At 43.1% G+C, this 12853-nt stretch overlaps 1 protein-coding gene across 1 annotated transcript in view; it reads left to right on the top strand.

Annotated features, from left to right (window-relative positions):
• The window catches only part of LOC310771079 (contactin-associated protein-like 4), a gene marked incomplete at both ends in the record, with an annotated part of 66227 nt that extends 53856 nt beyond the window's left edge, over positions 1 to 12371 (top strand). Inside the window, 5 exons of the mRNA XM_083663756.1 lie at positions 718 to 851; positions 5006 to 5093; positions 7864 to 8082; positions 9963 to 10034; positions 12172 to 12371. Coding sequence (XP_083519882.1) covers positions 718 to 851; positions 5006 to 5093; positions 7864 to 8082; positions 9963 to 10034; positions 12172 to 12371 — 713 coding nt within the window. The remainder of the gene's footprint in view (positions 1 to 717; positions 852 to 5005; positions 5094 to 7863; positions 8083 to 9962; positions 10035 to 12171) is intronic.
• Positions 12372 to 12853: the final 482 nt, after the last annotated feature.

Below are 12853 nucleotides of genomic sequence, written 5' to 3'. Positions count from 1 at the left end.
TATTCATTAGCGTGTGCGTCTTTCTAAGAAAAATGTGAATTTATTGAGTTGTAATCATGTGGTTTTACTGTATGTGGGATTACGTCTTTTATTTTTGTTTGAATTTTGAAGTGATCATTTGCATGCAGAGCAAAATAAGAAATGTTTTTGAAGGACGATGCGTGATTTCTTATACCTCCCTTTCATCTGTACATTCTGAAGACATCACAGGGCTTTCATCAAATCTGAATATTAGGAAAATTAATTAGATTTAGAGTGCTGTTATTGATAGGGAATTAGCACTAATCCTCTTAATATTGAAAGCTTTATTACACTAATTCAACTACTGCTCATTAAGATAAGAGATAAGCTATGATGAGAGGAAAAGACGAGAGCAATTTACAATATATACGTACTGTATATTGTCCAATTACTACTATGTGCTAATGGTTTCAATGAACAGGGCACATAAAGTCACCATGTTTTAATGTTTTGTGTGTGTGTGTGTGTGTGTGTGTGTGTGTGTGTGTGTGTGTGTGTGTATGTGTGTGTTTGTGTGTGTGTGTGTGTGTGTGTGTGTTTGTGTGTGTGTGTGTGTGTGTGTGTGTGTGTGTGTGTGCGTCTGTGTGCGTCTGTGTGTCTGTGTGTGTGTGTGTGTGTGTGTGTCTGTGTGTGTGTGTGTGTGTGTGTGTGTGTGTGTGTGTGTGTGTGTGTGTGTGTGTGTGTGTATGTGTGAAGATAAGCTGGAGGTCAGATACAAGCTGGACAGCAGCAGAGATGCGGAGGTGTTGAGGAGCAGAGTGAGGAGTCTGGCTAACGGACAGCTACACAGTGTTACCATCAGGAGACTGGTACATTCTGTCTCTGTCCAGGTAACACACACACCTACACACACACACACACACACACACACACACACACACACACACACACACATTCCACACACTCTCAGTTACACAGGACTCAAAGTAATGGATTAAGGCGTGTCCCTAAGTCTGTGTGAGACTTAACCAAAGTTTACTGGGTGTTTGGCCTCTCTTTGTAATCTGACAGGACCAGATGGTTTGTTTGGGAACCCGTCTTTGGAAACTGTTTCAAAAAGGGGCATTAAAAAAAAACTTGTCAGGAGATGCTGTTTCTCTACCCCTGACCAGCCAATCAGAGTGATTTCTCTACCCCTGACCAGCCAATCAGAGTGATTTCTCTACCCCTGACCAGCCAATCAGAGTGATTTCTCTACCCCTGACCAGCCAATCAGAGTGATTTCTCTACCCCTGACCAGCCAATCAGAATGATTTCTCTGCCCCTGACCAGCCAATCAGAGTGATTTCTCTATACCCCTGACCAGCCAATCAGAGTGATTTCTCTCTACCCCTGACCAGCCAATCAGAGTGATTTCTCTACCCCTGACCAGCCAATCAGAGTGATTTCTCTCTACCCCTGACCAGCCAATCAGAGTGATTTCTCTACCCCTGACCAGCCAATCAGAGTGATTTCTCTATACCCCTGACCAGCCAATCAGAGTGATTTCTCTAACCCTGACCAGCCAATCAGAGTGATTTCTCTACCCCTGACCAGCCAATCAGAGTGATTTCTCTACCCCTGACCAGCCAATCAGAGTGATTTCTCTCACCAATGCCCCGACGCCGATTCAACATGTTGAATCGGCCGGAAAAGCAGCCAACAAGCCACCGTCAAAAAGCAAACTAGAGCCAATGGTGCAAAACACACTACAAATACTAGAGCGTTAGACGAACAGACATGGCCGACTATCGGCTTGGTGGGGCTTTACGGCCCATTTGATAGATTTGGTTTATTCCATGCTTGTGTTGTAGTGTTTTACGATTCTAACCAGGGTTTTCTTCTTTGTCTCATTTTGGACTGAGGGCAGACTCAATTCTACAGTTGACCCTCTAGCGCCTCTTGAGGTAGAATTCCAAGCCAGGTCATAGGCGAGTCTCATTTAACAACACTCAGTTACGGCCTTCTAGGTCCATGAAGAACAAGCCTTTGTGGACTGGGTCCTTCATCAACTGTGACCCCTTACTTGAGGCACAGCCATTCTGTGACTCCACACTATTCCCAGAGTGGAGGACATCATCTACTCCCATTAGCAGATGTCCCATTGAAAAATGACTGTCTGAAAATCCAAATCCCTGTGGGCCACCAACACACTGTGTCTGCTATCCTGCTATTAGAGGCCAGTCTGCAGGGTTTTCATCTTCTGCTTCTCACAACTTGCTCATTACAACATGAAGAAATCTATTCCAACATGCTACAGTATATTATGCTGTTCTCTGTTCTGGGCATGTACAGACATTGTTGCACCCCTCCACCTTATTATATAGTAGTGAGATTTTGGGAAATAGAAAAACATTGTGAAGTTTAGCTTGCAATATCCCTATCTATATCAAAGATATTTTAGCTTCCTGTCATCTACCCAGGGCAGCAGACAGTAGGGGAGGGTTCAACAGGGTTAGTTGACCCAGGCCCTGGCACCAGGGGAGTGGGGGGTAGGAGGGCCCACTGATTGTCTTAATGTAGTTGGATGGAAGAGGCCCTATGGTATCAATTTGTGCCTGGGCAAGATACATGGCGGCCCTGCATCTAATTCGTAGTGAATAATTCTGGTAGATTATATTTCGTTTAGGTGTAAGAGTAGGTTTCAGACTTGTCAAATGGTGGGGATCTTCCTTTACTGGTTTTCAGTAGACATTGTATTTAGGTAGAAAGTGTTCAGTTCAGCTTTCCTCTCTGCTTTCTTCTCCTCAGCCGTGTGCCGAGTCTCTCTGCAGAGCGGCTCTCATTAAAATAGTATTGAGTTTCACTCTGGATCACTGAAGGCTAAATAATCTCCAGGGGAGAGTTTCACTCTGGATCACTGAAGGCTACATAATCTCCAGGGGAGAGTTTCACTCTGGATCACTGAAGGCTAAATAATCTCCAGGGGAGAGTTTCACTCTGGATCACTGAAGGCTACATAATCTCCAGGGGAGAGTTTCACTCTGGATCACTGAAGGCTAAATAATCTCCAGGGGAGAGTTTCACTCTGGATCACTGAAGGCTAAATAATCTCCAGGGGAGAGTTTCACTCTGGATCAATGAAGGCTAAATCATCTCCAGGGGAGAGTTTCACTCTGGATCGCTGAAGGCTAAATCATCTCCAGGGGAGAGTTTCACTCTGGATCACTGAAGGCTTGTCGTTGAAAGTCTGACACTCATTTCTCCTGCTGACCTGATGAGATCAAACATGAAGGGAAACTCTCCTACTACTCTTTCAGTTCAACATGAGAAGAAAGTTCCAAATTGAGAGATTCACCATCTTGAAATAGAAACCCCACTCTGATGAAACGAGTGCTGATTTGAAAGTTACTAACTAACCCTCTGCGTACTGCTGAAGATTATGTAACCATTTATGTACAAAATAGTAACATTTTAGAGGATGTATAGTTTTTTTTAGCACGGCGCTGGACCAGCGGTCCCACCGGGGTCATGAGATGGAAAGGTCAGGACAGTCACTCATGTCAGTCAGTCAGTCAGTCACTCATGGACGTTTCGTGAGTTTATTGGGAAAATGGCCATAGCTTGGGATAGGAAGGTGGTAGAGAGTCAGGATTCGATGGGTGAGCAGGAATAGTGGCTATGGGGCAGCAAGGGGGGATGGAACAGGGGCCATAATGGTTAGGTAGGTGCTAGAATTGTTAATTCTCATTTAAATGTACATAACACCTTTTTGTTGCATTTTAGAATAAAACTGTACCTTGCGATCCAGGCAGAAGAACTTCCTCAGAGTATTAAATGTCCATCGACAGACCAATGTGTAGAAAGGAATTACAGTAAGTGCTTCAAGTCAGGCAGAAATGGCAACCATAGTCAGATATCTAATTAACTCATGATATCGAGAAAGGCACACTTTATCTCATGGTAATGAGATTGTGACATCAGGATAAGGAGAATAAAATAAAATAAAAAAATCAATCACAGCTCCTCTCAGGTTCCGACTCCACTTTGTGTTAAACAAAAGAAATTGCTACCTGAAACTTAATACTGTATGATTCTTTTCTCAGAAACAGCACCGAAGCATAGGTCTTAAGATGAGTCATTGCTTAAATAATAATCCATAATTCCCTTTACTCTCATGCCAGCAATCTTGTTAGAGTGGTGCCAATTTCTTCAAATGGTGCAAATTGCAAATTTAGACTCACTGACTCTTGAAATAAATTAAATCAAATACAGTGTCATCATAGAAATACCAGAAAATACCAAAATATATTGTACGCGGTTAAACAAGCACAAACCTTTTAGACCACGGCGCCACCTTTCCCTCGCCCCCCCCCCCCCCCCCCCCAACACCACCGATATCCCCCGAGCCACTAATCATACCCACCCCTCGAATACTGACTCTCTACCACCTTCCTATCCTTATGGCCCCTTCCCCCAACACCACCCATATGCACTATTCCTACCCCTCAAATCCCTATCACCTTACTATCCCTAGTTATGGCCCTTTAACCCATAAACTCACTAAACATCCATGACTGAGTAACTGACTGACTGACTGAGTGACTGTCCTGACTTTTCCATCTTATGACCCCGGCAGGGCCACTGGCCCAGCGCCGCGGTAAAACGTTTTTTAGATTACGAGTTTGGAGGCTTTCTCTCCTTTCTCCTACTGAATCATTCTACACTAACAGTACAGAGATGTATTCCTAAATGAAATATCGCTCAACTGATAATGCGGGTCACATTTATGTCAGTATCATATCATAAGGATATGAGCCACTGTGTGTCAGAAAATAAGCTATTTACATAAATACACCCATTACACATGCACCTATTTCCTATTTCCCTCGGTGCATTATTACAATGTAGTGCATCAATAAAAGATTAATAAATAAACTTTTCAGGGTGAGTTCAAAAATCATAATTAAAGCAGGAAATAAGGTCCAGGTTGTAAAAAACGGAATTATCCTTTGGTAAGAATGTTTTCCCTAAATTAATTTTAATATAAAACTCTGTCTTTCAGATCGACCAGAACGCAAGAGAAGACTTCAACCTGACGTCTGATGTAGAATTCAACGCCATCAAGTCGCTGGTTCTGGGCAGAGTGCAAGGTGAGCGAGGAGGCAGTACAAGACGTCGAGGCCTTTCTTGTTAAACTGCACTCAGAGAGCTCATTTGAATTACAGCGCTGCAAGGGGGCACGGTGGCTCAGTGGTAGAGCTGTCGCCTCACAGCTAGAAGGTCCTGGGTTCGATTCCCCGTCAAAAGGGCCTTTCTGTGTGGAGTTTGCATGTTCTCCCCGTACCCCCTGGGGGTTTCCTTCATAGGACCCCCTCACCAAAACATGCAATATCCTGGTCGCTGAAGTGGTGCCTCCTCTGGTCATTTGGGGCACCTGTTCAGAGGGAGGGGAACTCATTGGAATAGCATGATCCTCCCATGTGCTATGTCCTACCAGTGAAGCTTCCTCTGTCAGGTGAAAAGAAGCGGCTGGCTAACTGCCCATGTCTCGGAGGAAGCATGGAGCCAGTTTCGGCTCTCCCCAGATCGACAGAGCAGCAACCAGGATAAATAAATTAAAATTAGCACTAATGGGGGATAAACAGGTGAGGAACACTTCATTTACTAAAAGTTTATAGATGACTTACAATGCATTTGTGATATGTTAACATAGCATTTATTAATCATCTACAAAATGTATATTCATGTTTTGTAAGTGATTAGTTCATCATCAACTAAAGGCTTATAAATGACTCACGACTGAACGTTATTATAAAGTGTTACCACAGTTTCCACAGATACCAGTTTCCTCACCTGGTAGCACGCGGACCACGAAGGCTTGGTCCTTCACGCGGTCGACCCGGGTTCGAATCCGACCCTTGGTGCTTTGCCGAATGTCATCCTCTCTCTCTCCCCACCTTTCCTGTCTGCCTACTGTCCTATCTAAATAAAATAAAGGCAAAATGCTCCAAAGATAATCCCCCCAAAAAAACACAGTTTCCAACCATGATACAATATTGAAATGAATATTTCAAGCCAGGCAGCCAACTTGTTTCCTCTTGTTTCTCTGTGTAAAGATGTAGCATTGTGTAACACGGCAATGTAACTCAGTGTCTCTGGACCTGTCCTCCACTTTGTCAAACCAGAGGAGACGCAGAGTCAGATCAGGAGCAGAAAAAGTGGATTTTATGTTATGTTATGTTATGTTTTATGTATGTATGTACGGTGCCTGTCATCCATCACACTAATGAGCAAGAGAGAGAGAGAGAGAGAGCTGGTAAACCAACAGTCTCTCTCTCAGTCTTGTGAACAGTCCCGGCTGCAGCTGCTTACAGCAGTGATGTTGAGTTCACAGCTGCTGTGGTGGAGGAGGAGAGGAAGTCAATCAAATATGAACAGATAGGGATGAGCGTAAGCATCTGTCTCGTAGACACAGGCAGTCAATGACAGCCAGTAAGGAGGCTGTGTGGGCGTGTCATATCCTTTAGTATTGGATGATGGATTATGGCACCTGAGTTGATGCCAGCCCGTCTCCCGCTACACTGCCCGCCACTCTGGAGGAAATAGAGAAATCTATAACAGAGTTGAATGGATTTGAGCATAATGAATGAAGGTGTGTGTGCGTGTGTGTACTTGTCAGACACACAGGCTGGAGGTTAATCGATGCGAGTCAATCTACTGCCCCCTACTGTCTCAGTCTGAGGGATAAGAGGGGAATGTGTAGCAGAGTCAATAAACCTGCTCCTTGATGTCGTGGCTATCTATTGAGCTAAGTTGTGTCAGGGTGGACTAGTGGTTAGACAGAGTGTCCTGTAACCCAACGATCACAGGTTTAATACGCAGCATGCAGCCATTTGTGTCAGCGAAGTGTCCTTGAGCAAAGGAGCCCTACGTGCTCACTTGTTGTAACAACAACTTACCAGCAGTGTTGACAATGATCGACTTTAAGGAGGTATTCCATGATATCTATTGGAGCAAGATGATGAGAACCTTGGATGGATTACCAACCCGTTCAGTTTCCCCGAACGGTGAAGCTGATTGGCTCACAGTTACAAGGGGATACACATCATGGTCCTTGACTTCGCACTGCAGACAGACCTGGACTTAGCGGACGACGTTGCACTGGTCTCTGACGAGGTGGGACAGGCTCAAGAACTGCTCCTCCAAGTGGAGGCTGAATGAGGTTATCATGTACAACACATCTGGAAGGCCAAGAGCTGAAGGACTTCAAATAATATTGGCTCCTGGATCAACTCATCTGAGCGGGATATCAAAATACAGAAAGGCCAAGGCATGGGAGGTTTCCAATGACCTGAAGAAGATCAGGGGCTCCAACATGGTGAGAGGGGTCAAAATCTCCCACCACCATGCTCTGTCCTGCTGTACGGCTGCAAGTCATGGACTCTCAACCCCACCTGCACCCTCGAGAAGTCCCTCAATGGCTGCGGCACTTGGCATCTCCTGGCGGGAACATTATGAACAACACCGTCCTTTATGATAAGCTTCCAAGTGTTGGTGACAAGATACAAGCAGCATGTAGAATGCAGCTGGCAGGTCAAAAGGTAATGGTGTACCTTTCTTTTCAGGGAATCAGTCGATGCATGGTTCACTCACCAGGTGCTCTCTCTCTCTCCTTTAAGTCAATTTATTGACATGAATGGAAGAAAACCAATTTTGCCAAAGCATGTCAGTAGCCTATATCAGAAAGCATTTGGTTGAGCAGAATTCATACAACTGAAGAAATCCAATGACAGAAATGTACATAACAGGCACTAAATTACATTCTGCTGCTTCTCTATAGAAACAATCAGAACATTTAATCAGGAGTAAATGAAATAAATGAGTTCACAATGTTGACAGTCTATCTTCCTCTCTTTCCAGACTCAGATGAGTTGGACTCAGACCTAGCCTGGTTGTCATCTGTGGGCTTTGCAGGCTGTCTGTCAGTGGTTCAGTTTAACTCCATCAGTCCTCTGAAAGCGGCCCTGCTGCACCCGGACAGCAGTCCTGTCCTCATCACCGGTCCACTGCTCCAGTCCAGCTGTGGCTCCCCCGCTGCAGCCAATCCCTACGCAGCAGAAAACACACACCACCTATCGGGTAAGAGGGGAGGAGTCAGGTTTGTCAGTTTGGGTTTACAAAATCAAAGATGTCAAGTGGCACAAGAAGCCACAGTCATTGTGGCTGACAGTGGCATGATGGCACAAAGCTGTGTGCCACATTGCAAGTTCTTATTTTTGGCTTGACTTTGCAAGCCTTGCTAGTTATCCAGCCAGCACATAATATAATCATAGATATTAAATTACTATAGATGGGTCACCGCAGGCTCCGCCAATTCTAACAAATGGTAGCAGCAAGTCTCCTAAATGGGCATGGTCAACCATTGACTCAGACCTGCCGAAAGTCTCCTAAGTGGGCGTGTCCGTGGAAAACCATGGGCAAAACCCACGTGACAAAATGACAGGAAGTGAGTTGAAGTTGGGCCGTCTTGTTTGAATCCCATCATCTTTGGTATAATGTAGCATGACATCCCACACTGCCTCTGCTAACACTTTTGTCACCTTCCTTTAAAAGAGGACCCTAGAGAGCTGTTGGTGACTTGGCGTGCAAACTGAGTAATAGGACAGAGATTTCTTCTCATGTGATTGGTCGGGACCTAGATGCTTGTGCTTATCAGTTGTTGTCATGGAAATGGCAATACCTGATGGTAAGAAAATCTAAAATGCTTATTTCTCAAAACAGACTATTCGATGGCAATTAATGTTACACAATGAAACATTTTCCTACCTAGCAGAGGTCTCTTCCCCTGCTTGATAGCATTATTACCTTTCATTAGTTACTTATCATTACTGCTAATTGTCACCAGTCTAATTACATTGAGTGGTTGGTAAACATTGCAGAATCATGGAACCACAGCATATTCCAGCTATATGTTTCTGCTTTTAAAATCAATAGCAAATTGACGGCTAACTCACCAGTGATGTTACTACCGGTAATCTTTCTTAGTGGCTGTTAGCATAATCATAGTCTGACTGGGTGGAAGCAGCATGGTGGACCGCCAGTTGCCCACCCCGGCCTTAGGTCTTCTAGTTTCATATGGTACCAGTATCGTCACTTTGGCTTTCAAAATGAGCCAGCTATATACAGCCTCTGAAAGACAGTCATTTTGGCTGCGGGCGCCAGCGTCCTCAATGAGTAGAACAACTTTTCTTCTCATGCACACATCCGCGACCCACTCAAAACGGCTCCGCGACCCACTTTTGGGTCCCGACCCACAGGTTGAGAAACACTGGTCTATATGTCTTTCTATCAGAGTGTGATTGTTTGGCTGTTTTTGTTTTAAAGTTGTAACTGGCAACCTCCCTGTGTGCTATATGAACACATTTCACCTGGGTTTCATTTTGCCATGAGGGTGAGTAGATGTTGACAGCATTTTCATTTTTGGGTGAGCTATTCCTTTAATAACAACACAAGTAGATGTTTAAATGTGGTTCACCGACAATCTAAAAATGCACGCTTTGGATGGGACTCTGAGCAGCATGTTATTTCCTATTGTCTTTTTCTATGTCTGCATATCGTTTCTGGGTGAGAGCTGCCACTCTAAAGAGCCTCTTAAATACATACAGCATCCTCGTTGTTCAGGAGACTAATGACAGCGTGGCCGACGTGTTAATTAATTTGGACCAGAGAGTGTCCACTGGTATATCTTTCCTCGAGGGCCGTCCTCCTGCAGCTCTGTGCTGCTTTAACAGTCTTCAGAGAGGTGCTGTGGTATTCAATGGGCCCCATCTGCTCTGAATGATGCTGCTATGTTCTTGTCTCTGGGTTTCTCCACGCCTCTCTCTTTCCACTCTGCTCAATTGATCCTTTTCCACTTCTCACCTTTTCTCTCATGTCTCTCCTCTCTTTTCTCTCGGGCTCTTTTGCTTTGCTCCCTTTTTGCTCTTCTATCTTCCTCTTTCTCCTTCTCTCTGCTGTAGACCAGTCTGGTTCAGTGGCCTCAGGTCAACCTTTAGTCAATGCCATCAAGACTGACTCGGCTCTGATTGGAGGTACTGAACTGTTTCACCGTGTTTCTCTGTAGTGTAACAGGAACCTGTTTTGCTGTCATAATGCCAAAGCTATAGTCCTTAATGCAGAGTAAGTATAGGGGGGTCACAATCAAAACCACTAGTGCATCATAGTCAACTACTCGTTCATGTGTGGTTTTAGGAATAAACAATATAAATAAATAAATAAATAAATAAATAAATAAATAAATAAAATAAATAAAACAGATTTGTATTAACAATCAAGTTAATGCCAAGTTAAATGTAAGGTATTTAGGCAAGGAAAGCTAGGAAAGTAACCCTTTGTAAAGTATCTCTCTCTATAAGTATGTCATTGTTTCGGCCACCATTAATAAGGTCAAGTTGCACTTCAAAAGTGTGTTTTTTTTTTTACAAAAATAAGTTATACAAAAAAAAGACAACAAAGCGGTCAGGTTTATTTATGTATTTGTTTATTTAAAAAGATCCCCATTAGCTGCCGCCCCTAGACGACAGCTAGTCTTCCATGGGGTCCAAGACAAAAAATACATGACATGACATGCAATAGTTAAAATCCAAAAACACATAGTAAAAGAAAGGAAGACAAAAAAAAACATTAAATCTAAGCTAAGACAAAATTAGCTTGGTCAGCTAGCTATCTAGCTTGCCAGTAAGACAGAAAATACCACTTTGTTATACGACAATCAGTACTTAAAAACAAATCATGAATCTAAAAGTGATGTGATACCATAGTTATTAGTGTGAGTGTAAATGAGCTCTAAGCATCCTTTTAAAAGCTCTCCCTTTAATGGAATAAATGTTGTGTGCTATCCAAGTGGCTATGGACCTGATGATGGTTTTCTTCATGTAGTTGGCTTTTGGTCTAGGTAAAGTCATCTGACCACCACTCGCCCATCTGGTAGAGTGTGTGTGAATCTCTGAACTATAAATTATATTATTGACAAGAAATTTGGGAGTTTGATTTTGAACAATTCTGTGAAAGAATAAGAGTAGGTTGGCCTTTAGCCTTTTCAGGACCAGCCTTGCTGCCTTGTTTTGTGCTACTTGTAACTTCCCTAGAAGACAATTAGACACAGATCTAGGGTGCAGGTGGAGCAGGAACAGTAGAAACAGGAACAGTGAAGAGATCCAACGCACACCAGGTTGCTAGATTAACTTATTATTTTATTTAAGTGCCAAAAACATAGCGAACAACGCGTTTTATAATTTTGCACTCACAGTTTCACAGTAGCTTCATCAGGTTTGCTTTACAAGAGTTAAGCGAACCTGATGAAGCTACTAGCTACTAGAGTAAGCTACTGCATCTAGTACGCTGACTGTATGCAAGTACCTCATATAACCCCACGTCAAAAAATCCAAACTATCCCTTTAAGTAAAGAGTTAAGTTAAGTTTATTAAGCCAAGTTTCTGTTTAAAGACCCCCCCCCCCCCTCCAAAAAAGGTCCCTGCAGGGTCGCAGCAGGACCCTGCGCCAAGTGAAAATTGCTGCATCTGTATCAAGTAGACTAAAGTGATGTCAGGCATTTGAAAACTCATTTAAAACTTTGTTCCTCTGCCAGCAGATTGATTCAAAGTGAAGCCTGAAAAGGTTCAATCTATAAGAGTGCAGAGAGGGAAAAAAGTGAGACACAGTGAAAAGTCATTTCAAACTGTCCATTGAATCGGCCTGATTCTGTTTCACTGCACAAAGGGCAGCTCACCTAATTAAACCTCTGCAGAAATGACTTGCTGATGAAATGACTTGCTAATGTAATGTAGTATTAAATTGATTCCAGCCGTATTTTGGAATTCCCATGAGATGAAACTTCTCATAATAATGAAATGTGCTGAACAGAAAAGAGTCCAGTGCCATCCAAAGATTTAAAATGCTGTTTAATGCACTTTAAAGTGAAATGCGTAAGATCATCAAAATGCTAGGAAATCGAACGACAGACCCTGGAGGGGAGAGATGGGTCGAAGGGTTGTTCTGATTTCATAATAGCTTCATGAACCATCTGAAAAACTTGACTGTTGCAAATTTTGTATCTAGAAATACTATGTCAGCAACACACGTTCCAGAACATGACCACACATAAGAAATAAATATGACAAAAGACATTTTTCTCTTATTTTTTTATTTGAACCGTCCTCTGCCTCTCAGGTGTGATAGCAGTGGTGATCTTTGTGATCGTGTCTGTCCTGGCCATAACGGCCAGATTCCTCTACCGGAGGAAAGAGACGTATCAGAACCAGGAAGTGAAAGGAGAGAAACCCGACGAGAGCGCCGAGTTCCCCTTCACCAGCAGCCAGGGCGACTCCCACAACGTCTCCGCTGAAAACCCCAAGGAGTATTTCATTTAAGCCTCAGGACTTCCCTCGACACTGCAACTATTCATATCACAACGTTTTGTCTTTCGGTTGCTTTACTGTAAATAATGTACAGTAAATATAGGTACAAACGAGCAAAAGTGTTGGACTTATAAGGTGTAGATACTCTCAGAAACTGTAAATATTAAAAAAAGAAATGTAAATGTTGAATTAATGTCTTTATAACAATATCTGGCTAATGTCACTGTCATAATGAAATGTTAGAAATACAGTAATTAATGGAGGTATTGGTATTTTTCATGGAGTGTGGTTCAGAGGATTCAAACGCAACTGTCTTCTATGAAACTAGATGCCTGCAGTCTGGACTGACTTTAAGCATTTTTCTAAAGGAGTTTTGAATGCTTGAGTGTTTGCATTCTCCTTTTCTTTCTTTTCTAAAAAATAAAAGCACAGCAAAAGCAGGGAACCAGAACACATCTAGGGCCCTATCTTCCCAAAAGTGGTAATTTAGCGTT

This window comes from Poromitra crassiceps, assembly GCF_964638095.1.
Source record: "Poromitra crassiceps genome assembly, contig: HAP1_SCAFFOLD_343, whole genome shotgun sequence".
Taxonomy (NCBI): domain Eukaryota; kingdom Metazoa; phylum Chordata; class Actinopteri; order Beryciformes; family Melamphaidae; genus Poromitra; species Poromitra crassiceps.
Note: the sequence above shows the minus strand (reverse complement) of the source record. Positions and strands in the feature narration are given on the sequence as shown.